Source organism: Sebastes fasciatus, chromosome 2 (assembly GCF_043250625.1).
Source record: "Sebastes fasciatus isolate fSebFas1 chromosome 2, fSebFas1.pri, whole genome shotgun sequence".
Lineage (NCBI taxonomy): Eukaryota > Metazoa > Chordata > Actinopteri > Perciformes > Sebastidae > Sebastes > Sebastes fasciatus.
The window spans coordinates 29134795-29161912 of NC_133796.1; the positions used below are offsets into that span (position 1 = coordinate 29134795).

At 37.2% G+C, this 27118-nt stretch overlaps 3 protein-coding genes and 1 long non-coding RNA gene across 9 annotated transcripts in view; 3 read left to right on the forward strand and 1 right to left on the reverse strand.

Moving 5' to 3' along the window:
- LOC141757306 (adenosine receptor A2b) overlaps positions 1-4019 on the forward strand; it is a 5938-nt gene extending 1919 nt beyond the window's left edge. For 2 of the 3 annotated variants that reach the window (XM_074617718.1, XM_074617708.1), the window contains one exon: positions 2419-4019. In XM_074617718.1, coding sequence (XP_074473819.1) covers positions 2419-2714 — 296 coding nt within the window. In that variant the 3' untranslated portion in view covers positions 2715-4019. The remainder of the gene's footprint in view (positions 1-2418) is intronic. The other variant, XM_074617726.1, reaches the window with a different exon arrangement.
- Positions 4020-10320: 6301 nt separating this feature from the next.
- On the reverse strand, positions 10321-19555 carry cyb5b (cytochrome b5 type B). The gene is made up of 5 exons (XM_074617738.1): positions 19132-19555; positions 16010-16138; positions 13674-13700; positions 13517-13545; positions 10321-11488 (listed from the first exon to the last, which is right to left on the reverse strand). Exons 1-5 carry the CDS (start codon positions 19324-19326, stop codon positions 11398-11400), a joined length of 471 nt encoding a protein of 156 aa, XP_074473839.1. The 5' UTR covers positions 19327-19555; the 3' UTR covers positions 10321-11397.
- Positions 19556-20770: 1215 nt separating this feature from the next.
- Positions 20771-21506, forward strand: LOC141762097 (uncharacterized). Its single transcript, XR_012592725.1, has 2 exons — positions 20771-21128; positions 21239-21506. It is a non-coding gene; the product is annotated as an uncharacterized LOC141762097 (long non-coding RNA).
- Positions 21507-24314: 2808 nt separating this feature from the next.
- The window catches only part of dhx38 (DEAH (Asp-Glu-Ala-His) box polypeptide 38), a 29232-nt gene continuing 26428 nt past the window's right edge, over positions 24315-27118 (forward strand). For all 4 annotated transcript variants that reach the window (XM_074617749.1, XM_074617758.1, XM_074617766.1 and 1 more), the window contains exons 1-2: positions 24315-24612; positions 26511-26839. In XM_074617749.1, the coding sequence (XP_074473850.1) occupies positions 26514-26839 (326 nt within the window). In that variant the 5' untranslated portion in view covers positions 24315-24612; positions 26511-26513. The remainder of the gene's footprint in view (positions 24613-26510; positions 26840-27118) is intronic.

Sequence of the window (27118 nt, forward strand, 5' to 3'; positions counted from 1 at the left end):
TTCATAGTGAGAACAAATTGGCTCCCTTTCACGCATTTACTCAAATACAGTTTTTCTGAATCGCTTTGGCTCAGTCTTCTCTAAACTGTAAGTGCAACTGTCACAACTGTTTCATGGGATATCACAACTCTATTGCATGTCTGCAAAAAGACAGTCAACCCTGGAGATATGTCTTACACACAGATCTCCGTTTTGTTCTACTTTCTGTTGACACTGACTGCTTACAGTACTATACCAGAATTACAGTTTTGTCTTACTGAATGCTGTTGTGTATCACAATGAGCTTTTTAGATTCCCATTTCAACAGTAGGTCAATGTTTACAGGGAAAAGTCAATACTGTAGAATACTGTGGTTCACAGAAACAGGACAGGCTATGCACATTTGTGTTTACAGTAAATGTATTTAAATGTGTTTCATGTATAATAAATAGGAAAAAAAAATCACCTTTGAGCTTTCATGTAAATTAAAATACAGTGAACAGAAAATTTGCCACAAAATGGCATCCATGCCAATAAAAAAATGTAAAAACCCTGCAACAATGAAAAAAGCTGCGGTAGTTCAGTAAAAACCATCAAATTGGACCTTCTCACAGAACGTAACACAAAGTCATAGATATTTATGGATTATACATGCATGTCTGATAGATGTTGATAATTGAATGGACTATTTAGCATGTGATGGCTCAACCTATGAAAGAGTGTTTAGAAGTTGTGAAGAGTATGACAATGTCAATAAGCCATGTGCAAATTGTAGACAATTGTACTTACTCTCTTGCACACATGTGCCAAAACACGTGCAATTTGCTTGAATGAATGGAAAATTGTTAAATATAAAGAATTTGTTGTCAACAACAAACTAATTGTTTAGAGGTTTTAGCTTATTGTTTTGAAAAAACTAATTCTCGTTTGAGAATTGTGCCAAAGCGAATGGGAAATACTGTAATTGATTTTAGTCACTATGAAAACAAAGATAAAAGTTGTCTAGAATCATCTGAGGAAGTCATGTCTTGAAGAATATTAGAGAATATTGTAGATATTGCATCCTGTTGGTGTATATCTAGACCGGATGGCCTTAACGGTTGTGAAATATATGACACTTTTTGTGAAGCCAGGTTCTTTAATGATACAGGGTAGTTTAGGGTTTTAGAATTAAAGCTCTTGATGTCGACCCAGTTGATCTTACAATGACTGAATGACTGCAAAATGACTGTGCAATGGCTACTTATGCACGTGTCATCATTGTGTATAGGGCGCAACTAACAATAATTTTCATTGTCGATTAATCTGTTCATTATTTCCTCGATTTATCAATTAGTTGTTTGGTCTATAAAATGTCAGAAAATGGGGAAAAATATCAATCAGTGTTTCCCAAAGCCCAAGATGACGTCCTCAAATGTCTTGTTTTGTCCACAACTCAAAAATATTCAGTTTATTATTCATAGACGAGTAAAGAAACCAGAAAATATTCACATTTAAGAAGCTGGAATCAGAGAATTTTGACTTTTTCTTTTTTTTTTAATTACTTAAACCGATTAATTCATTATCCTAAAAGTTGCCTATTAATTTGACAACTAGTCAATTGATTGTTGCGCTAATTGTGTATGATTTTTAGCTTTAAGCTGTTTTGGGTCACGTTTTAGGGACAACATTCAAAGTCAATGTTCAACCAGGGCTTTGTTGATATTGCAGTATTTTTTAATGCTTAAGTCAAATTTCTGGGTTCAAATGTAGCAAGAGAACTCAAAAGTAAGTATTTGAATATCTACTGTAAGATTAATTTGCTTTTTTTAATGTATGTTAAATGGCAAATGTCGCCATTAATTTCAGCTGTGGCTGTGCTGAGAGAAATAGCTGTCAAAGTTATTTATGTAATTCTGGGCATGAATATACTGATTCATGGCCAGTTTTATGACTCAGACCTTTTTGGACTTTTTCTCATTTACTCCAACTACGTGCTGTCTTGGAGTAATCAAGACTGAAAGTGGAGTCACAGCTGAATATTTTTAGAAGTGAAGACCTTTTTCCAAAGAGGGCTTTGATTCAACTGATAATGGATGAAAATCCCCTCAAAATGAAGCTGACAGTCTTAACTGAAACTTCAAAGTGGTGCTGCTGTCCAAACGCTAGCCACCACTCTGCCAAATCTGCCAGTTAATTTTGTACTTTTATATCTAGACTATAAATGTTAAGTTGATGGCTTCATATCATTGCTGTCATGGGAAAGACTTTCATCTCTGAAAAATAGATACATTTATAGACATGATCACAAACCAGCCATAGCTAAACAGTGTTTGTTTCATTTGTGACCTTTCATTAAAAAGGTCAACAAAAGGTCAACAACTATTCTCATTCAGAAGCTGCTGTCTCGTGTTAACTGTTGCTCCAACGTCAATCCCTTCAATGTTTTCTGCCCCGCAGCAGTCTCGGGCAGCACCGCACCAGAGTGGATTGAGTTTGTGGTGGTGTGGCTGCCGACCTCCAACGGTTTCCTCAACTGCATCTTCTACTTCTGGATCAACCGAAGCTTCCGCAGGAAATTCCACCTCGTCCTCCAGCGGCTGGCTTTGGCCCTCTGCCCCAAACTGGCCGACACCCTCGGGTGCCGCGGCACTTCGAAGATACAGTTTGTGTCAGGAATTTTGGATAATAACAACGGCGTCCATGAGCGTTCTTCCAGCGTGTCCTCCACCTGCACCCTGTTGAGTTTGGATTAGGACGTCTGCACCTGAAGAGCACCGCTGGCGGGTAAGGGACGTGGTCAGTAACCTCTGTGCTGTCTTGTATTGTCTGGCTGGGCCAAGTTATTGACATATCCCTACATAAGGTCTCAAGGGTAGGATGTGGGTCACATGGGTTGCAATGCAAACAGGTTGGTACTAAGACAGGCTGTGATGACAAGTACTTGAAATAACCACTGTACAGTCCATATCATCGTAATTTGAGTTATATTGATTATATATTTTTCTTATTTTTATTTTTTTATCAATTTGCAGTGTAAATATAGCGTTCAGTTGAGTGGAACACAGGCTCAATTTATAACTTATTTGGATTTTTTTTTGTTTTACACACAATATTTGATTTACTGTCAGAGACGGCCTCTTAAACCACCTTTTAGTTGTTTTATATCAACCTTGTCTGTGCCCCAGAAATGCCTGCTATTAATCTGCATACATCTGTATAATATAATCTTTTAATAGAGTCAGCGGTTGCGTATTTAGACTTGTTTCTTAGGTCAACACATTTCACTTCAAACATGTGAGGTTAGTCAATTAGATCATCAAAAAAAAATTATATTTACACCTCTATTCATACGAGACATTTGTGGACTAACATCACCATTAGATTACAAGCGCTTTGAAGGTTTAAGGCCATCTAACTTGTAACTTCTTCAATCTAAACAGTGCGTCGAAGACCTTGGCATATAACAGCTGGGAGAAGTTAACCTTTAAGTCACGGCATTTCAGTGTATGCAAGGAGGAAAGTAATTATGCAGCTACACTGTAGAAAGGTCACCACATTTGTGCCGTCAAGAGATAACTTGGGTAACATCTGAGGCTGCGGTTGTTTATTTTGAGATATTAAGCTTCAGTATCTTCTACTACAGTGTGGACTCAACTTGGCAATGCCCATGCCATCTTTGTCTTAATAGAGTAAACTGTCACGGCGAAGGTTGGTTTAGATTTAAAGTTAATGGAGAGTGTAGTTTTCCAAAAACATTCAAAAGAAACTGAAATGCAGAAGTATTTTAATGCAACTTATTTTAGCCTTGGGGTTGCATCATTCATGTTTGTGCACATGCAAATGGTGGCACTCTCCACCAACTTGTAGAAATGATAAAAATCAGAAGGTCTGCCAAAAAATGATGTGAGAACAAGGACCGACTTAATAATGACCTTTGTATGTATACATTTTGTTATGTTTCTAAATTCCTAATTTTATAAAGAATGAAAAAATAACATTTGATAATGTATTGGTTTATGGATGATCTGTGAAATAAAGCATTGTGCCTTTGAAATGTGTCTTCAGTTAGTCTGAGTCAGGTATTTATGATGTTGAAGTGTTTACTATCGGTCTGTATCCTAATTTGCTGCCGTTTGTTCTGCTGCTCTCCACATTACTAAATAACAACACAGACCTGTTAAATGAACAGTGAAGAGCAGTGTAACTTACTCATAGACTAGTACCTGAGTTGTTCAGCATGCTGTGGATATATCTGGGGCCAGGTGGTGTGGTGCAACACTTGTATTATAGATGCTGTTGTTTTGTTTTTCTGGAGATTGATTCAGAAAGCAAAATTGCTAGCATTTTCTGCTTGCAATGTTTCCTCAACACCTAGTGTCAGGGTTCAACGTTAATGTGTTTTTTTAACTAGCCTGGTCGGTCAAGTGGGTCAGAAATCTACTTGCTCAAAGTAAATTTTTGTGTGCCCCTATATAAATTGTTATATTTATTAGTGGTTATCAAATAACAACAATGACCAAATTGTCATGTTTTATTCGCCTTGCTCTCAACCTTGCAGCAAACTGCGCTTCACACAGTTGGAGTTTCGCCCACATCCTCTCACACCGCCCAACTAAACTCCTGTTTCCAGGACAATTAAAATGCTCCCTTGCGCTTCAGCTCATAAACTTGAAACTCGAGAGTAACCGATCGGTACTGTATATGTGCAACTCTCAACAGAGATGAGAAGGAAGCGAGATGGCTCAAGTTAAGTTTATTTATAGAGCACATTTAAATACAGCAAAAGTTGACCAAAAGTGCTGTAAAGTGGTAAAAGAACAAAACAGTAGGCTATATAAAAAGGCTCACTCCTTGGCTACATCTATCATCAACTCCGGAAAATGAAACAATAATTTTAGAGTTGCTAGATTTACTAGCCCGATGTGGCATTTTACTTGCCCCCGTCCAAGTGGATAATCCTTATTGTTGATCCCAGAGTGTACAGAAATTTAATTCAGGGGTTTATAATTAACACTAATTTAGAAATGGAAGTTTGGTTTGTTTCGCATACATTACCCATGCTGTTTTATAGTAGGCCACATAGTGTACAGTAGTAGGCCATGGCATGTGTATTTTTGTAGGGTAAAAAGAAGAATTTCAATTGGATTTAGTGCCTATAGTCTGCTGTTGTATTACGTTAGGCATTATATAACGGAAAAAAGCCCATTAAAACAACATACACTACAGAGACTATCGGAACAACTGATAGTTCACCTACGTGATTAAATAATTGACGTCTGGGTTTGCCACGCTATGCACAAAAACATTTGATATATTATTCGATTTTGATAATGTTTGCTCTGTGTTCACTTTCTGATAAGCGTCTAATGATGAATCGTCTTGAATTGGATTATGCTAATTACTACCTACTAATGCCACATTAGGTAAAAGGTTGAGCCAGGGGCACAGAGTTAAAGAACATTATTGAAATTAACCAGAAGATGAGAATATAATGCTTTGGCTTCTGAATAATGGATGAGTATGAATTTGATTGATTGTGTGCCAGATGAAAAACAACAGAGCAACAGGTCTATCTATCTTTATGGCCAACGACTTGTTTGTGATGCAACTGCAAGTAATTTCACAAAACTACTTTTGCAAAGAATAAAGTTAGAAAGAAATCATGACACACATACTTCCATAATATGTGTGAAGTGACTTAATGACTATATGGTTGGCAAATTAGTAATGAAATATTGCATACAACAATATTTTCAATATATTCTCATAGCAATATTTTCATGCAACAGTTCGTATGATATCTTAAGTAAGTTATTCCTCCTCTTTCGTTCATTTTCCTACGGATGTACAGCAACACATGTCAAATTCCGCTCGTTACATGCATACAGTATTTTCAAAATAAACCTCCGTCTTCACAGGAAACAACTTCGTTAGGTTTAGGCAACAAAACTACTTAGTTCGTAGTTAAAAGATCGTGGTTTGGCTTAAAATAACTCCAGAAGTGGCTTTACTTAAGTATGTAACTTATGGGACAAATAAATCAATGTTGACTTCTGGTTTCACACGGGACACGAACGCCGGTCTCTTGTGTGAAAATCTGGTATTGTTTGAACCAGCTATCCATCCCGACCTCCACCCTACATGGGATATTTCCTGTTTCATGATTACGTTAATTACAAACATTGATTTTATGGGATATATACAAATTACAGTGCATTACTTTTCGTTGGTACAGCTATGAACAGTGTATGAGACCAGCCTGAATATTGATATAAGGCAGGTGTAATGGCATAAGCCAAGCCTAATTTGCTCAGGTATATACATTTTAAAGCTTCTCACTTGGTATTATCTGTACTAAAAGTGATATATTTATGATATTTCATTAACTCATATTGATGTGGCATGATTCAGGGCCTCAGGCTCAGAAACGTGACTCACCAGCAAAGAAAATTTGACCTTTAGGGAAAAAAGTAAAGTTGGGAATATTTTTATTGTGAGTGTTTTAGTGAACCTTTTAGGCGGTTGTCAAAGCTGCAAAACCCTCCCGAGATTCCTTCTGCAGACAGAAAATGTGACACTTGACATTGGTCATCTGTACGCAGGTGTATCTCTGCTGCCATGGTGTCACTGCATGCGTGAAAAGGAATTTGATTTCAACATTGTCTCAAGTAAAACAAGTGATACTGTATGTATTCCACAAATAGGTGACTTTTTGGACTTAGTCATCATGTTTATTCCTGCAGCATCCATAAGTGTTTTTCCAGCCGTTTGAGGTTTTTGCCAGGCAGGACTCCTGGGAAGCTGGAGTGTTGTGCATTAGCAGCCACAGCTCTCCTTGAGGATGACTGCTGATAGAAATGACAGGCGATCCAGTCATGGGGAATGACGTCTATCTGAGGGCTTCATATACTCCCACAAATACAATATGCTGTCTCATAAGAGCTCATCCTTCTGCCTGGTCATAACTGAATGTAAAATGGCTTTAATGCTTGCAAAATGCAAAAACCGAGAGAATATCTACAACTGAGATCTACCACATTTTCTAAAACATTGCCTACTTTGGCTTACTATACAATAAAATAGGCTGGAGTGCAAAAACAGTCAGTATATTGTCTCTGGACTTTATATCAAACTCTCTCATTGCACAGTCTTTATCACACTATCACAGTAATAATGTTGCAGGTTGTTTTTCATCATTGCATAATGTCTTTGCCACCATGTGTGACAGCTTTGCGTTTATTGAGTTTCCATGTACATGAGAACCTGGAGATAAACACGGCTGAATTGTGCGATGAATTTATTAGAGTGGGTGCACAAGTCAGATTAGCCATTTCAATATATATTTTCACTGTTTCCAGTAAAGGCCAAATGAAACAACTGACATCTTAATAACATTTTAGTGTTGTAGTGCCACCCTGTGTTTATATTAAGTAAGGCATGGCAAAATGGATGTGAGGCCCTCTAAATATCAGTAAATGTATAATCATTTCTGACTGGTTGTGGTGCTGCTAAATAGAATGAATTGCTGTTATTTTATACTATTGAGTGTGTCTTTTTTTTAATTATTCAAGGTTTCTCCATGTTGTTTGTTGGTTGCTAAAATTGTGGTGTTGATGCACATTCAAGACAAGTAGTAAAGGTAGTGTTGGAGTTCAGATTAACAGAAAAACAGTATTCTTTTTAAACAATTCATCAAATTATGTAAGGAGAGAGGGCATCCAGTTCTTGATATGTCCCGCTTGATTAAATTAGAATGAATCATCGGGTGTTGATTTGTGCTTTCTACGGTTTGCTGGTCATGGGCACTCAGCGCTTTGAGGGCTCTTGTGGACGTTGCGGATGGGAAGGCTTTAATTTCAATCACTGCTTCCTGCTCCTCTCCACTGGAAAAGTAGCTGAGGGGAGCAGGCATAAATGCAGGACTCGAGTATTATTCATTTTGTGCTGGTGTCGCACTGTGAAACGGAAAAACAAATCAGTGTGTAAGTGCATAACCACATTATCATGATCATGATTACATTTAACACCAGAGTGTGAGGATTATTCAATCATTTTGCTCTATGCCGTTCACCTCCCTGTAAAGCATGAACAGATTTTCTTCTTGCTATTATGAATGTGTTGCCTTCCACCACAATGAGTTACAATATTAGGAAGGTTTAATGTCATTTTTTAAAGGAGCTCATGGCCTTTGGTCATCAAAGTATGAATGTACACCCATCTCAGCTACTGTAGCCAAGAGCATGTTTGAAATTGAACCCAGCTGTTGAATTTTTCATATCTTGTATTCCTTTCAAATTAGCACAGTACTGTCGTGACTGACATAACTCGTGACCTGACTACTGACTTTAAAGGAAAAGGAGAGTTGCATACTGAATATTTACCAGTACACAATCATAATTGTCAGTATTTGAACAGGATCAGTCAGATGTATAGCTAAAGGATGATGTGCTAAGGCATTAGTAGTGACCACACAGGACACGAGGCTGTGACACTATGAGCTCCATTCACTAGAGCCGCTTCATCTAATGACAAAGTGATGAGTGGAGTTGTTTTCTGGGCTGCTGCCATTACAGGTGTTGAATTAGAGCTCCAGACTGCTCAACATCTGCTGTCGTTGCCCCAACCACCCTGTACCTGTGTTTGAGCTTGTTCCTACTTCTCAGCATCGCCCCGGCTTCAACAATAATAGAGATCAGACTTTTTGACGTCTTGAAAGAGCTCGCTGCACCGTTCAGAGGCTGACTTCCAACAATTACATGTATATTAAGTGCCAAAGTTAGTTTACGTCTGTCGTCTCTGGCTAACATACCTATTATTGTTCTCTAGGAACAATAATAGGTATGCTAGAGTCTAGGTCACTGGTTACCAACCTGGGGGTCCCGACACCCACTAAGGGTCACCAAAGCTTCACAGGGGGTCACGATGCCTTCTTGATTTTAAGTGGTGTATAAGACAACTTTAAAAAAAAAATATATATATATATATATATATATATATTTTTTATATATATATATATATCTATATATATATCTATATATAGATATATATATAGATATATATACACACAGCTGGCTTTTATCTCAGGCTTTCATTTATTTTTGTGAAGAAAAAACTAAATGAAATTGTTATTTTTAAAGTTTGGATTATTATTTAAGATATAAACTTAAAAATTAGAAAAGTACACAGTTGGGCGCCTGGTTAGCTCAGTTGGTAGAGCGGGCGCCCATATATGTCAAAGGCTCAGTCCTAGCCGCGGTGGCCCAGGTTCGAATCCAGCCTGCGGCCCTTTACGCATGTCATCTCTCTCTCTCTATCCACTGTCCTGTCAATAAAATGCTAAAAAATAACTTTAAAAAAAGAAGAAAAGTACGCAGCTAAAACAATAAGCTAATAGAACAATGGCCAAGGGTCAGGGAGAAGAAAACACTGAGTTTGCCAAAAAAGAAGCCTATTAAGTATATATGGTTGTTAAAAATTCAAAAAGGACATCATACAGAGAATTGTATTAAAAGTTAATAAAAATAACAATAATTTCTGATGCAATATTCGCAGGAAATAATCTGCTCATAATTCATCCAAATCGCTCGTTTCACACAAACGTACTGCAGTTATTGCGTTCACTATTTGGATTAATTGTAGTTCATCAGTTGTTCTGTACTGTTATTGTTATGCATTGAATATAAAATGAAATATTCATAAAATATGTGACTTAGTCGGGGGTCATCAGTTTATAGGCTTGATAGAGAAGGAGTCCCTCAAGTAAAACGGTTGGGAACCACGGCTCTAGGTTAGATTGTCATTATTACTTTTTTAGTTTCTTTTTGTTTGTTTTTACCATTGCCACAGGCATGGAGTGAATTTTCTAAATGACAGTTAACTAAACAAACATAAGAGTGATAACGCATATCCCTCTTTAATAGCATACCATCTTAAGTTATGCACAACAGTATATCAGTGACCAGCCACTTACACTTTTTTGAAAGATTAATTTTATTCAAAGAGACTTTTGATGACAGGAGATGTCAGTTGAAATGCAAAGAGATGGCAAATATTTATCTTTAAAGTCAACCAACTAGATTTTGCAAGTAATATTGTAGTGACATGTAAAAATAGCAGCAAGTTATAATCAGAGCTGTTGTGAATTGACAGGTGATAAATGGACTTTAAATTGCCATGGTGTTTGTAGTTGTAAAATGCTTGTTTCGATAGTAATAGGAAATAAAAAACCCTTTTCAGAATATTCAATAAAAGGAGTGATTGTAGAAATGCTATGCAAAGCTTATATTTACCATTACATCTTTAACAGTGCCAACAACTGAACAGCAACCTTGAGAATTTAAAAAAGGTTAAGTAACTAAAATATATTATTAAATATACGTACTGTATATATGCATTGTGGCCTGAAACACACACCAGACTTCATTGAATACAATTCAAACCCTCTGACAGCTGCCAGCACCACCCACCCGAAACATAAAATTAAGATGCATTACAATGAAACAAAGTTGTGAAAAAGCACCAGTTAAATAACAAATGGCATAGCAATGAACAATAACATTTTTTAAAACGGAACAATCAAATAAATACTTGTTCTTTCAAGGGTATTCACTCATCATTCACTGTCAGCTATTATATCTGGGTAATCAAATAGTATTGTATTATTACATACTACATCAATCTATATTAATATAAGGATCAGGCAGTATGAACATTTACACACATTCCTGATAACAGAACTGTAGAAAATCACATTCTACCTTGATCACTGATACAACATAACTCACCACTATTTTTAAAAAAGAACAAAGATTTGACACTGCAATTACATAGTTGTAAAGATTATGCATTTACAACCAAGAGATGAATGCAAGCAATGCTTAACCAGAACAGTGAAGTAAGCAGTGATTGGAATAAACTCCTGATTCGTATTGACAGAAGCAGTAACATTTTTCACGTTATTAAAACTAAGAAAATGCATCGGAAGTTATAATTCAGTGTTGTCTAAGGTTAAGTATTCCCTTAATTTCATCAAAATTCTGCATACTAACATCTCCTTCAATGGTGGATGTTTACCAGGCTGTTAATATAACATTTCTCTGAGCAGGCAAATGAGTAATGCGCATACAGAGACCAAAATGGGTCAAATGCATATGAAAGTTTAAGTTAAAGACAACGTTAAACATTAATGACAACAGGCATAGTGACAATGAAACGGAAGGCAGACAATTTAATTAAGTCTCTGCCCAACTGTCTGTTTGGTGCGCTCTATGTAGATTTACACAAGGACAAAAGTATTTTATCAAACTGCTCTCCTCCTTTTGTTGTTGCAGAAGACGTGGACGCTCCTGATTGTGCGTGTTCAGTGTGAGGAGGTTTTGGTCAAACATTTCAAGGCCTCCAGATGAAAAGAATGAGATGAAAACGGGATGCCAGCACTCAACACGACTTGTGTTCAATCATGTAGTAGCGATACATGACACCGACGACGATCGCGGCAATAGCAGGTAGCAACCACGTGGTCCAGGAGCTGTTGGGGAAAAAAAGAAATATCAGGTATTAATTTTTTTGAGCCAGGGCAATTAAAATGGGCAAAACAAATGAAAAAGGAAATAATAAGATAAAGATATTAATAATATATGGTTATGGCTCATTGCTAATTTGTGACTTTATCAGTATTTATATTGAACATTTTAAATCAATAATACAGAAATATGTGAAAATCAAATTTGCTGAGCTGTCAATATTGCAAGAGGACACTGTTTACAAGAGCTGCAACGACTAATCGATTAATTGTCAACTGTTACATTAATCAACAACTATTTTGATTATTGATCAATCGGTTTGAGTTTGAGTGAAGAAAAAAAAAAAAGTCTAAATAATCTGATTCCAGCTTCTTAAATGTGATTATTTTCTGGTTTCTTTACTCCTCTATGGCAGTAAACTGAATATCTTTGAGTTGTGGACAAAACAAGACATTTGAGGATGTCATCTTGGGCTTTGGGAAACACTGATCGACATTTTACATTCTATTTTATAGGCCAAACAACTAATCGATTAAATTGAGAAAATAATCTACCGATTAATCGATAATGAAAATAATTGTTAGTTGCAGCTCTACAGTAATCAATCTTCACTTGCAGCAAGGAACTTGACTTTTTGGTGCATATTAGGGGTGGAACGGTTCACAAAATTCACGGTTCGGTTCATATACAGTTTTCGGTTCGGTTCGGTACATTTATGTTACAGCGAGGAGGTCATGTTCTGATTTCAACATGCTTTTCATTTATTTGGCAAAAATAAGTTAACAAATGTTTGCCTTAACAAAAGTATGGCTTCCATAAGGAACATAAACACTTCTTCATTGTCAAATCTTAATTGAAAGAATCTTCTACAGTAATTAGTGCAAACAAAAAATGCAGCTTTGTTTTTTTCATATAGATATCATGTAATTATAGACTAAGGCCATCAACATAAATTGAAGCATAAGCTCAACCAGAACTATACTAAAAAAAAAAAAACAGAACATATATGTCTCAATTCCCTGATTATCAGCACTTCATTTAAAGATTAGTTTTTCCACTCAACAAGTGCAGTATTTGGAGGAATACGGTTGGATTTCTGTGCGAAATTGTTATTTACAAATAATTAATAAATATAAAACACATTACAGGGAATGTGCTGCTGGAATGACTGTGTTGCTTAAGTGTATAACGCAGCTCAAGTAACGTTACGTTAATCATATACCGAAATCCAGTGTCCTCTGCGACTGCATAAGGCTGCATATCTTTCACTATAAACCTCCCAAGTGCTGTAGTTATGTTTTTGCCCTGTCTGAATCTGCATGTAGTGGCTGTTTAAATGCTGCGGGGAGAAGGAGTTGCTCTTTCCTACCCGGAGTGTTGCTGCTAGCATGAACCAGACGTGTTGCACAGTGCTCACACAGTCGCCGTTTTATCCACCACTTTTTTCCGTCATTTTCATAGGTAACACTAAATCCGTAATGCTCCCATACAGCAGAGTGAAATGATGCTGGTGGATCCTCTAACTGTACTTTATCGTGTCCACTCGCCATTTCTTTAACTGACTGACAGCCGCACTCGCCACTTCATCAGTGGAGGGAAAGGAGGCTGGGTCACGCGTCATCAACGCGTCATATCTTTGGGGGTACAACACATGCGCAGTAAAAATCTGGTCTGCACTCGCCGAAATTGAGCCAATAGCAACGCATGACCGCAGCTTCAGTTACACTGCGCATGTGTTAACCCCGTACCTGAAGACCCATGTCCGCCCGTGTCCCAGCCTCCTTCAATAGGTCTAGATTCATAGTGTGACAATAAACGGGAGCCTAACTCTACATGAAAAAAAATACACAATCGGCCTCATAACTTATTTCAAATGAACCGAACAATTCATACACGTCTCGAACCGGGACTAGCGAACTGAACGGTTCTGATTTTTTACCTGAACCGTTCCATCCCCAGTGCATATAAAAACAAGTATGAAAACAGTAAACTATGAGTCTGACACACGTGTTGTGTTCATGCTGAGGACTCACCTGGACCCTGAGTTTGCCACATTTTCATCCTGTAGCAGAAAAAAGGGACATGAATTTGAGATATCATATTTAGCCACAAATCAAACCTTTGTGCCGTCTTTGTTAATTCTGTTCCAATGATTTTTCTGTTGCAGTTCAGATGAAAAATGGGGCTTACCTTTGGCTTCTCCTTTTTTCTGTCATCCTGCAAAGAAAATCAATAAATTAGTGCCACTGTCTTCATGTGAAGGCGGACACAAATTACATCCATAAACAAGCCAAGCATTAAATGTCAGTTTCTCAGGTAGTCCATAGTTGATCAAAACTCAGATGTATTCATATGAAATACCAGTTTAATAATTGACAAAATCTAAATATGAAGTAGTTAGCCTAGAAAATATCAGTTCTAATCTAGACTTTGGAGCAAGCACACGCAAGCACACACACCAACCATTGATCTTGTTGACATTACGATCGCTGTCACAAGATTTGGGTAAAATGGGATTAGTAAAAGCATCAGAAAGCTGATTTTAACAAAAAATTTAATTCCTTTGTGGTTGCATCCACTGGAATTGAATATGATGTGAATATGTTTAGTGTGGTGTGTTGGCAGAGACTAACTTGTTGGAAAGGAGCCAATAACTGCAGAAATCTGTCCCTGGAGAACCAGAACAATAATCGGAGAGCAAGGAGAGTTTCTTAGTTTATTAATGTTTATACCCTGATTGTTGCAAAACTGTTTGTTTGGAGAAAAACCCAGCAAAACTAGTGATATAACATGAAACTTTGGGGGCGATAAAACACTTTTGGGGACATTGCAAAACTGCTACAAAATTGCAAAATTTAAAACTATCTTTGAATGTGCAACTTTCTCTGGTTGTCTTATCTCTGTTTGCCGTAGGAGGGGCTCCCTATGGGGTTCGCTGTCAGTTAAAGGATCAACAATTGCCATGTGCCCATATGCACATTAAAGCTTCAGTAGACAACGACTTTTTGGCATCTCAGGGCAAACATTCCATAATAACCTTTCAGCATATTGTAATTCAAGTGTTCTGAGAGAAAACTACATGTAGATTTCTGCACCTCCTCATGGCTCTGTTTTCAGGCTTTAAAAAATCCAGCCCGTGACAGGAGACTTTGACCAATCACAGGTCATTTCAGAGAGAGAGCGTTCCTATTGGCTGTGCTCCTGTCACGTAAGCGGTGCTTGGTATTCCCTCAAGAGATCTCAACATGGCTGCCGGGTCACAAACTTTCTAATTTTACAGTTAAACAGTACACTACAAGATGTTTCTGAAAACATTTGAGGCGAGAAATAGGCATTACAGTAACAGAATATTGATTTCGATTTTTATCAGCACTGCCTAGTTTGATCGGAGTTTGCGAGTGATTGACAGCTGGCTCTCATAGACGGCAGCTGGACAGCAGACCCCAGGTCAGCTCTGACTGGTTCGTTTCCTCCGGTCTGTGAAATCTTGCAGATGCCATTAGGAGCACCGGAGGACACAGAGGCACATGATTTTTTTTCAGGTTACCTGTTTCATGTACTACTGTTTTATAAAAAAAACTTTTTTTAAATCATATTTGCTCCAATCTCGCCTACTTCAGTTTTAAAACAGGTTTTGCTCGCTGTAAATCACTCCTTTGGTTTGTACTGGCCAGTAAGAGATTCATGTCTAATGCACTTTCATTATAAGTGAAGGGGGACAAAATCCACAGTCCTCATTTTTTGTAAAAATGCATTGTAAAGTTCAGCTGAAGAACTTTGAGTCTTCAGCAGGCAGTCGCCCAGTGGAGGGATAGTAACCCAAAGAGGGAGTACTGTACGAAAAAGACTAACTTTGGAAACTACCCACTTGATTTGTCTAATTCAGGCTGCTGAAGCCTCATATTAGCTTCAACTAAACTTTGGGATGTATTTTTGCATGGAACAAAGACTGTGGATTTTGTCTTCCCTCACTTCCATAAGAGGCAAACTCAGAGAGGATTTATTTAATGACCAGAATAAAAAGGAGGAATGATTGCAGCAAGCAAAACACCCTTTTGGTATAGGCACCTGACTATTATCCTTGAGCTATACTCACTTCCATGTGCCTGTTTTGAGTATTCTGGCATACAAAACAATACACCTCTTTTGGCATAATTTTGATGTGTTCTCGTTGGATACAGCGCTAATGCTCACATGACAACCATATCTAATGGATGATACAAACCAAATTCCATTTGATTTGATGTCATCTCCCTCAATTTGCTTGTAAGCACGTAAAACCCAAATTATTGCATGGCACCGTCTTGTGACTCCAGGCAACTTTTGTGCCACAAATGGCTGCTTTTTTTCTCCAAGAGATCTGGTGACACTAATTAATTACTCTGCTTGATTAGATACGATTTCAACAATGGTAATGATTTGATCACAGTTTAACTTCATTATTTGACAGAGGGATATGGACATCATGTGAAGACACTACAGACAGGGAATCATGTCGAACAGAGCTAACCGAGACCTGATCTTACCATGTGAAGCTCCCCAACGAAGTACTGCAGGAGTATCTCCCTGGCGTCTATGGAATGACCCACATCCTCAAAGCTCTCTGTGGCGTCTGATCCTGCCTGCTCCAGCAAAACCTCCTCACCGCCCGGATGCTGAAATCAGAGTGTTGAGCTTTTTAATTTCCTTATTTGCCCGAGGATGCACCAATACCGGATTGGATATCGGGCCGATACTGACTCAAACAGTTGGATCGGGTATCTGTGACAATGGGGCCGATCTATTCAATTAAATGTTATGTTTATATACTGTATACATTATGGACTGGAAATTGAATTCCTGTTTACATTTTGACCAATTTGTTAGGGCGATAAAAAAGTTTGTAATTCCTGTTTGAAGTTTTTTTTTACCACCATGCTGGTGTATGATTTATTATTTAATAATAATTAACAATTCAGTATTTCTATATTTCTATACTTATTTGTTACATTTTGTTTTATAAAGTTAGGAAAGCAATATTTAAGTCAAGCCTGATGTTGCCATACACCTAAAAGAATGATCCCTGTCACTTCCACACAGTGAGGCATACAGCTTATTAATTAAACACTGGTATCAGATCGGTAATCAGTATCGGCCGATTACCCAAAGCCCAGGTAACGTTATCGGTATCGGGACTGAAAAAGTAATATCTGTGCATCCCTATTTTCCCCACACTCAGAATATCATACAGTTAATTTATATGCTTGATGAACTCAAAGCAATGAAAAAACACACTTGAAATCACAGAACAATTTGTGAAATGCACCAATATGGTTTTTCAGTTACAAAGTCCATTTTCTTAAGTACCGTACGTGTGCAATTTTGAGATATTTAACTGTACTTGAGTATTTTCATGTTGTGCCACTACAATTGAAAGCTAAAACTGCCAGCTACTTTACAGATTGTGATTTTAAATACAAAACATAAGATCTGCTTCTAATATATGATGCATTCTTAGTAGTTAACTACCCAACTGTATATAAAGTAGCTCCACTGCAAGCAGCTACAGTATTAAAATGCTGCTGACATGTTAAAATTAGGGCTGTGTATTGGCAAGAGTCTGCCGATACGTATCATGATACAGGGGTTACGATTCAATATTCTGCGAAACTATAAGCAAGGCGATATATAATTATTTTTTTTTAGAAAAACTGTCATAGTTTAAAGAACATGCAGCCATATACACAAAATCTGAGTTAAAAAAAAAAGTTTACTTTTTTATGCAATCATAACACTGGGATCTGCATTTTCATTAATCACAGTCCCTGTAACATCCAACATCATAGCTCTACTTTTGGAGGTAACACACTGAGGGGGCGTATATCTTTGCCAATGAAATAAAGTATTGACTGAATAAAAGGGATTGTTTGTAACTTCTTACACGTATAAATCACCCGGGTCGGTGTCCCATGCGCTTGCATATGCACGCTCCCGTGTGGCTACGCTGTTCAGACAAGACTCCCAACACAAACTACACGGAAACACCAAAACCGCAAAGTTATATCTAGTGAAGCCCGTCTTGCAAAACAGTGTTGGCTGCGGTCGGAGAGCGCGGGGGAGACCGTAGCTTTGGTCTCCAGGGCCGGAGTCTCTGTTGTACTCTGCTCCTCTGCTCCTCTGCTCCTCTGCCTTCACTCAGCGCGCTCCACCTCACGTTTATGCGCGCACACTACACACTGCAGAAGACTTCGTAGCTCTGAGAATATCTAGTGAATGTACAGTGGACGTTTGTGCAGAAATAAATGCTGCAGCTCCTCCAGACCAACAGAGGTTTCCCGTGTCTTGTGAAGTGACGGGGCTCTGCAGCGAGAAACCTTATCGTCCCTGACCAAAACTCCGGTGTCTCCCCCGTTCCCTCCGGCCGCGGTCGGGAGGCTGAAGCAGGAAAAGCCAACACTAGGATCAGCAGTGATTCATGGAGAGACCTTCGTCTGGTCAGCTAACATTACTGCCAAGCAGGTGTAATATAGAGTGATATTGTGGTTTTAGCTGACGTGTGTCGCCTCACTGTTTTGAGCGATGCTCGTTCAGGTATATTTAGAGCGAGCAAAAGCGCGAGCCCGACGCTGCCTTTCGTTGACTTAACGGCCACAGGTGTCGCTGTTAACAAGCATTTCTGATTCTTACAAACAGTCCCTTTAAGTATTGACTGAATTAATCCTTGCATGTACAATATGAATTAAAAATCTAAAGTGTTTTTGAGAAGCGATACAGTATCACAAAACATAATATGGCGATACTCTATATTTTCTTACACCCCTAGTTAAAACATCTACGATATTAATCCAATGACATTATATAAGGAACATTTTGCATAATGAGTACTGATGAATACTTTTTGATACCTTGAGTTATATTTTGTGAGTCTGTAAACTTTTCTTTTAACGTTTTGAATGCAGAACTTTTACTTGTAATGGAGAGAAGTTTAACTGTGACATTAATGTCACTTATTACAGTGTCTCTTACAATTGTATTAACTAACTTCTTAGACTGATAAGAAACAGGATCAAGATGCATTTTTTACAATTAGCCCATGTTAATGCAGGTAATTACAAATTAATACTCTATTGACAACAATGTTGCTGTTAGAAATATCATATTATGCAGGAATATGTAAACATCTGCACTGACAGGGAAGGATACAGTTATGAGAATGATGGGCAACAACATAGTTAGTTAACCGTCGTTAACGGTTAGCTAACGGTCGTTAACGGTCAGATAACCGTTAACGACCGTTAGCTAACCGTTAACGACCGTTAACGTAGCGTTTAATCAATGTTGCTAGAAGTTTTCCCTGTCATCGTTATGGATAGTTTCCGCAAGAGAAACGTAAGCCAGGTATCACTTGACTTGACATTGTTTAACACCAATTTAAGTGGAAACTGTCTACTTTAAATGATGAATTGGGTCTCTGTTCGTTAACAGGTTCAACGAAGACAGACAGTAAACGTTACACGTCAGTACGTAAGGCTAACGGTCGATTTGTAATTCCTTAGCAACCTTAGCCGTGATAAGGTAACCAAAGCAACCAAAGAACAAACTCATAATATGACAGACATAGTGCCAGAGTAACGTTAGTGACGTCATCACATAGTTAGTAATGTCTTACCTCTTCAAGGAAGCCGGTGACGTCGTACACTTTATCGTGGATGATGAGCCATGTGTCACTGCTCATATTGTGTACTCGTATCTCTTCTAATGTGTAATATTTGACACAGCCTTCCACTGTGTCGCCGTTTTCCTCCACATTGGTGTTCTTAGCGGCTCCATTGCCTGTGTTAATGTCGTTAGTTTCCTCACCCATCCTAACACCCTATATAACTCTACAGCAGAGCAGCGAGCTAACGTTAGCTTCTTTTATGCAGGTGTGGATGTAACGCTAGCTAGCTCACCTGCACCGTTTTAATAAGGTTAGTTGTGCTCCTAATGACACCGCATAGGCGAGATGACATAAACAACAGTATTACCTCACAAATGGTAAATTACGGAACAATAAGAAGACCCCCTCAACCCGGCACATCAGCAGACATGTAACACAGACCAATGACATGCGTGTTGCTTTAGTATGAAGCGTCAACATGACGACTGACCAATCAGACGTCGACGTTCAGAGTGGCGACCAATCAGAAGCGACCACTTGATGATCATGAGACTAGGAAGTCTGCAGTGGTTGTCATCTGTGCGCAGTCATTGCGCATACCATTTTTTTTACCTTGACATTTTTTTTTTTTTTGAGAAATTTACATTACAATATGGCATCGTACAGAACAGTCCACAACTACAAGGGAACAGACAACATGCACTATCTGCAAGTGTATAATATGTATAGTGTAAAGCAAGTGTATATAGGATGTATAATGTAAAGTAAGTGTATATAGGATGTATAGTGTAAAGAATCAGAATCAGAATCAGAAAGGTGTTTATTGCCAGGTGTAAGAGGTACACAATAGGAATTTTCTTTGGTTTTTGTTGGTGCAAGTCAGACAGTATAATAACAAAGAAAATAAAGTAAGTGGTATAGGCTATAGGATGTAGGGGAGAGTGGGGTAAGATGAGCCAATTTTTGCTTATGCTGTCCTCGAGGTTAGGAAAAATGAGACAGAAGCAGAATGAAAACTTGAACCTTAAATTCAGGATCTCTCCTATCAAATGAAATGATCAGCATGCATCCATAACAAAGCTGTCTGAAAAAAATGACCTTCCCAAAAAAAGTGCTCCTGTGGCTCAACTTGCCCCAGGTAAGGGGTAAGTTGATCCGAGTCAGTGGGTAAGTTGAGCCATCGTGGGGTAAACTGAACATCTGAGTTTTTAAGTTTAAACCTCAGCATAAGTGTGTTAACAAACAGTTTCACAGTTATGAACTTGTGAGAACAAACCACCAGTGAGTTTCAAGACCATTGAAAAATCTAAATATCATTCAATATTCGACTATATTCCAGTCGTCAAGGTTGCAGTGAAATATGAACTGTTGCTCCCTCCTTGCAGTTCCTCCAGCCTTTTGAGGTTGAGGTAGCTCCTTCAGCACATCACTCAGTGGAAAAGATGCCTCATCCTTTTCCTTGAATACAAAGGTGGGCTTCTCACGTCAAGTGTTCCCCCGGATTCTTCTGAGAAATCTTGCACTCACTTCGTTGCCCTCCAGGCTCTCAACCAAGCCAATGTAATGGTAGCTTCTGCCTTTGGATACAAAGTTTACTATGACAAAGTCACCAACTGACAGATCTGAGATGTCTGATTCACTTCTCTCATGCTCAGAAGTGTCATCAAATGGGATGGCATCACACTCTCCTCAGAACTGCTGTACGCTGTGATTTTCGTCTTGGTCTTTGGTTTGACCTAGGCCTACCTGCTAAACCCTTCTCTTTACAGTTGTTGGGGACAGGAGTGTTTTTTCTTTCTGCCAATTCCAATGCCAGTTCACAGCATTTCTTTGGAGTAAGGCCGTGGAACTGTTCAGCCAGCTTCTTGATATGGTCTGCAAGCTCCTTCTCTACCTCCTCTGTGAGGACCCTCTTTGCCTCTACTGTTCCACTGTAACCAACTGTTTTAACTTCCTTTATCTCCCTCTTCTATAAAGGTTAACACATAAAAAAATCAAACCAAGTTGTGTAACACTCAACAGTAATACCATTTTATACATCAGAGAATTAATTTGGTTAATTTATGGTGGGGTAAGTTGAGCCAGTGGCTCGGAATAATAGTAGAATATTAGTGAGCCAGTGGCTCAACTTACCCCATAGCCTTTGGCTCACTTTGCCCCATAGCTACCATTTTGGAAAAAATGGCCCAGTTTAGCAATTCAGGCTAATCTTTAGCGAAGGGATTAACATGGTGTTATATCTTAGTAAATCACTAACATGTATAATATATTTTTTTAGACCTGGATAAATTTGCTTTGACCTAACATTCATTATTCCTGACATGCAGAAAATTTACTTTGATAGGGAAAAAACTGTTTTTGGTGTAAAAAAGTACTTACTACTTCTCCCATGTGCTTAACTTCATCACAGCAAGATAGAAATGATGGGTACTTCCTGAATTTATGGTCACATGACAAAACATAATCACAGTTGCCAAGATACAGGGGGTGGGTCAACTTACCCACTGGCTCATCTTACCCTATAATGTAAAGTAAGTGGTATATAGGATGTATAGTGTAAAGCAGATTATTTTGGGATCCAGACGGAATGCCACTACATAAACTGTTGCCTACTTAAGTGATTTTACATTTTTACACAAGGGAATAACATGTATTGGTGTGCCTCTTTCTGTGCTGATAGGGGGCCTATGAAGCATATGTAAGCTACTGATAAACAGATCTGTCCTTTGTCAATGGTTCAGCATATACTTCACATGTAAAGTAAGGATTTCACCCTCTCTAGGCACATTCAGGTATTTGTCAAAGCCTCTTAGGAGAATTAAGTCTAATTCTCTTTGGAGACACTTGAAAAGAAAATAATCTGTTTTCAGTGAGCAGCAAAACCTTTGGTCTAACTAACCCGGCAGATAAAAATCTCTACTCATGCAACCGCAGTAAAAACACTTGTTGGTTATATAAGGTTCAAACCCTGTCACCACCCCACCCCCTCACCAACAGATCCACACCTCTGTACACCATGGTAAAGTCTGAACATAATTTAATAACTAAAACAAATTTTTTTTGGTCAAAAACAAACAAAAACATGTTAAAAAGATTAGATGTCCTGGCTTCTCATAGTTTTAGAGGGGTGGCAAAACATTTAAAGGTAACTCCATGTGTATCCTTAGCACACAATTGTCTGTTTTGAATTTAAGTTATTTTCCAGTTCAATAGGAACTGCACTGTATGTTGTTTTTATTTTCTAATCTTTAATGTTTTTATGTTTTTATAACTGTTTTAATTATCTCTTAATGTTCTTTTTCACTTTTTCACAATGTTCTTGAATGTTTTTGTAAAGCTATCTTTGAATAGCCACGTTGCTGAAATGTGCTATACAAATAAAACTGCCCTGCCTTGCCTTGCCTTACTCACGCTGTCAAGTACAAATCTTTTGAGCATATGTTTGATCTATGTAATATTTTTTTCCACATAATGTACTACAGCAGAGATCAACACAGAGAATCATATTTTTTGATAGATATTTTTAGAGTCTATGCAATGCACATGAAAGTTTTCTTTCCATCGCTTTTTTTTTAGAGATCAAATATTTCTGTCAGCCATAAAGAATCACTAAAAAAAATAATCAAAAAACATTTAAATTGTACTGGATAAGTGTTATGATTTCTAGTGATATTCTCTATCAGAACTGTCTAAAAGGGAGTAGCCTACTGCTTCTTCTTCTTCTTCTTCTTCTTCTTCTTATTATTATTATTATTATTATTATTATTAAATTTTTTTTTTATTTATTTTTTTCAAAATGACAGTAGGTATACATAGTAACAGCGGAAAACATTAAAATCATTTACATACAGAAGAAGCATAGCAAAAACATAAACAAAGAGCTGTGCCAAACATAAAAGGAAAACAGAAATGATACAAAAACAACAGAAAATTAAAAAAAGAAAAAAAAGACCACGTGAGTATGACAATAATTTCACTTAAAAACTTTAAAGATATTGCATACATTTATTGTTTTCATTGCTTTTTTATGAGGAAGAAATTGTTGACCGATAAAGATCCATTTCTTTCATAAATACAAAGAAATTAGGCTTTTTTTAGGGTGAATGTGGAACTTTGCGAGAATTAAAATTAAATTAATAAGAAAAAATGCATTACTTTCTTTGTCACTGTAATCATAGCAACCAAATATAATATTTCTATAGTACAGTGCAAAATCTGAGAAAATGTTTTCTACAATTCACATGTAAATTTACAGGACCAGAATAAATGCACTCCAGTCCAGCTGGTGGCGGTAACTGTCTAAAAGGGAGTAACCTACTGCTTCTTATTATTATTTTAATTTTAATTTATTTAATTCCCTGCAAAATCTCTTGTTCCACACTCCCACATATTGTAATCAACCAGGAACTGTCGAACATGTACTGATACACTGCAGGAATTACAGTATCCAGAGGAATCACCTTTTACAGTCACTAAGGAAGGTAAAACATCAGGACTGTTCATTGTCAGGTCTATTGGGTAATATAGCAGATAACATAAACTGGGAAATTATTTAATTTTTAAGAGAAACTGGTTTAGTTAAACAAATCTAAAGTTTTCCTCATTATTATTATTATTATTATTATTATCATTATCATTATTATTCTTTTTATTTTTTAATTTTTAATTTAATTTAATTTAATTTTTATTTAATTTTAATTTTAATTTTGTTTCTGCATAATCTCTTGCTCCACACTCCCACATATTGTAATCAACTAGAAACTGGCGAACATGTACTGATACACTGCAGGAATTACAGTATCCAGAGGAATCACCTTCTACAGTCACTAAGGAAGGTAAAACATCAGGTCTATTGGGGAATATAGCAGATAACATACTGTATACTGGGAAATTATTGAATTTTTAAGAGAAACTGATTTAGTTAAACAAATCTAAAGTTTTCCTCATTATTATTATTATTATTATTTATTTATTTATTTATTTATTTTTATTTTTATTTTTATTTTTATTTTTATTTTTATTTTTATTTTTATTTTTATTTTTATTTTATTTATTTTATTTATTTTATTTATTTTATTTATTTTATTTATTTTATTTATTTTATTTATTTTATTTATTTTATATTTCGTTTCTGCACAATCTCCTGTCCCACACTCCCGTCCAGCTGGTGGCGGTAAAGCGTCAACAAACACCATAGAAGAAGGAGAAGAATTGTGGGATTGCAATGGCTGCTCCCTTGTCTGTAAACATACGCGTTATGTTTAGGAAAGCTGCAGTTTAAAGATTTCACAGTGACAGCTGCAAGTCCGTCATTTTGTGGACTTACTTGTCTGTTAATTAGTTGCCCTCCACATCTGTACCTTGATGTGAGAGCTCTGTGTTGTAGCGCTTAAAGGAACACGCGGCAGTTCTCCGCAGTCTGCCGCTCCGGCCTGGTCGGTCTGAACCTGTTAGCTCGCAGGATAACTGAGGCTAGCTGCTCCATCTGAGGTACGTCTCATTTAATATACCTGGGATTAAACAATCTAATGAGTGCACTTACAGGTGCATTGCATGTTAGCTGCAGTTTGGATTAGTTAGAGCTGACCTTTAGCTTGCATGAGTTTGGTTTGGTGACTTTAGACTAACATCTAGCACCTTGAGGTCACAGATGGGGCTAATGCTACTAATTGCCTCAATAGATGATGACAGTGTAAATGCCATGTTTGAATGAGTTTCTTACGACTTTATAAGTTATCTGTGTCCTGATGGGTTGTTTCTGAGTGACTTTATATACTACTAAGGCAAGGCAAGGCAAGGCAGCTTTATTTGTATAACACATTTCAGCAACAGGGCGATTCAAAGTGCTTTACATAAAGATTCAAGAACATTAAGACAAAGTGCAAAAACAACATTAAGACATAATTAAAACAGTTATACAAACATAATTAAAACAGTTATACAAACAAAAACATGAAATATTAGAAAATAAAAACAAGCTAAAAATAAAAGCTATAGGATAGAAGCTAAAATAGAGTATAACACACAAGAGTAAAAGCTCTAGTTCAGTATATAAGATCATTATCTGGTTTAATAAAAGGCAGCAGCAAACAGGAAAGTTTGAAGCTTTGATTTAGAAGAACTCAGAGTTGGAGTTGGTCCTGCAGGTTTCTGGGAGCTGGTTCCAGATATTTGGTGCATAAAAACTGATTGCTGCTTCTGCATGTTTAGTTCAGACTCTGGGGACACTAAGCAGACCTGATCCAGATGAACCTGAGAGGTCTGGATGGTTCATAACATAGCAGAAGATCAGAAATGTATTTGGGCCCTAAACCATTTAGTGCTTTGTAAACCAGCAGGAGTATTTTGAAATCACTTCTCTGAGAGACAGGGAGCCAGTGTAGAGAAGACTAGACGTTGTCCCCTTTGAGCTGAAAGTACATTTTGATTAATAATTGTTCTTATGCTCTTAACTGCTCTTCTTTTTGTATTATTATTGTTTTTGTTTTTTTATGTGTTTTTTTTTTTTAACTCTATTCTTTCTTTTTATTATTATTATTATTATTATTATTATTTCTTTTCTTAATTTTATTTCAATGTTGAAGTTGTTTTCTCTAGTGTACTTAATGAGTTTGTCTATAAGCTCATCTACTTAAAAAATGTTTTTTATAAACTATTGTAATTACGAACTGTAAATTGCATATATGACAACAACCTTGAAAAAAGGGAAAAGTATATAAAAAAAAAAATGTTTTTCTTATGGAAGATAAAGACAAAAAAACTGTAATATTACACCCCCATTGTGTCGAGGCTCAGGAAACTGACACAAATCTCGGTTCAGTGTAGTGCTGAATTGACAAAACATTTGACAACCCCATTAATTGTTTCAAGTAAGTTTATTAAGAAAGAATAGCAAACATTTTCTTGTTCCAGCTTCTCCACTGTAAGGATTTGCTGCTAGTCTCTGTTTTATATCATTGTCAATTAGAGCTGAACTGGTTAATCAATCAATCAGTTGATTGACATAAAATTCATCTACAACAATTTTGATAATCAGCTAATTGTCCAAGTCATTTTGTAAGCAGAAATGCTAAAATTACACTGGTTCCAACTTATCAAATGTGACTGCTTGTTGATTGTCTTAGTCGTATATGACAGTAAACTGAATATCTTTGGGTTTTTGACTGGTAGTCGGATAAAGCAGGTAATATGAAGAGGTCACCTTTGACTCTGGGATATCGTTATTGTCATTTATTGCTATTTTCTGACATATGATTCATGATGCCCAAAAGCTCAAACCATTAGTTAAAAACAATAACTGAGTAATTACGCCTAACAGATTTTGTCATGAGCAACAATTTAGTAGCTTCACACGTTTTCAACTTTTGTATATCATTATATCCCCACAGATAATGGATGACGATGTGTCCATGCATAGGCTGGAAGGGACTGATCCAGCTGATGAAGTTGGTGGACTGATAGTGAAGAAGAAGAGTGCTGCTGAAGAGCCCCATGTTTTTCGTGCACCCACTCCACGCACATCGCTGCTGGGTTTGGATCTGCTGGCAGCCCAGAAAAGGAAGGAGCGTGAGAATAAGGAACTGGCAGATGCTGCTGCCGATGAGAGAAATAGAAAGAAGTCAAAGGTTTCCTCCTACAAGGACTGGGAGGAAGGTAAAAGTGACTCCGGGTCTGATGAAGAAGACGACGAAAAGAGCAGCGGTGCTAAGAAGGAGAGGTAAGTGTCAATGCTTCACACTGAATAAAATATTTGTTTGAAAATAATGGATAATATATAAATAGACAGGCAACACCTATCCCTCGTAGCAGTAGATTATTAGATTATTAGATTATTAGATTATTCATTTAATATAGAATTGGATCTTTATATTCCTGGATCTCACTATTTGGGAATTTTTAAATCACTTTTTCAGTGTGTATCTTAGCCTGTGAGTCCTTTCAGAGAAAAAGATCAGCTCACTAAAGCAGTGCAAATGTTAAACCAGCACTGTCATTG

Coding starts and splice junctions, on each gene's coding strand:
- cyb5b (XM_074617738.1), bottom strand. CDS start 19,326: ATGGGTGAGGAAACTAACGACATTAACACAGGCAATGGAGCCGCTAAG. Junction 13,701..16,009: donor TCGTTGGGGAGCTTCACATG/GTAAGATCAGGT, acceptor TTTTCTTTGCAG/GATGACAGAAAAAAGGAGAA. Junction 11,489..13,516: donor GTGGCAAACTCAGGGTCCAG/GTGAGTCCTCAG, acceptor TTTCCCCAACAG/CTCCTGGACCACGTGGTTGC.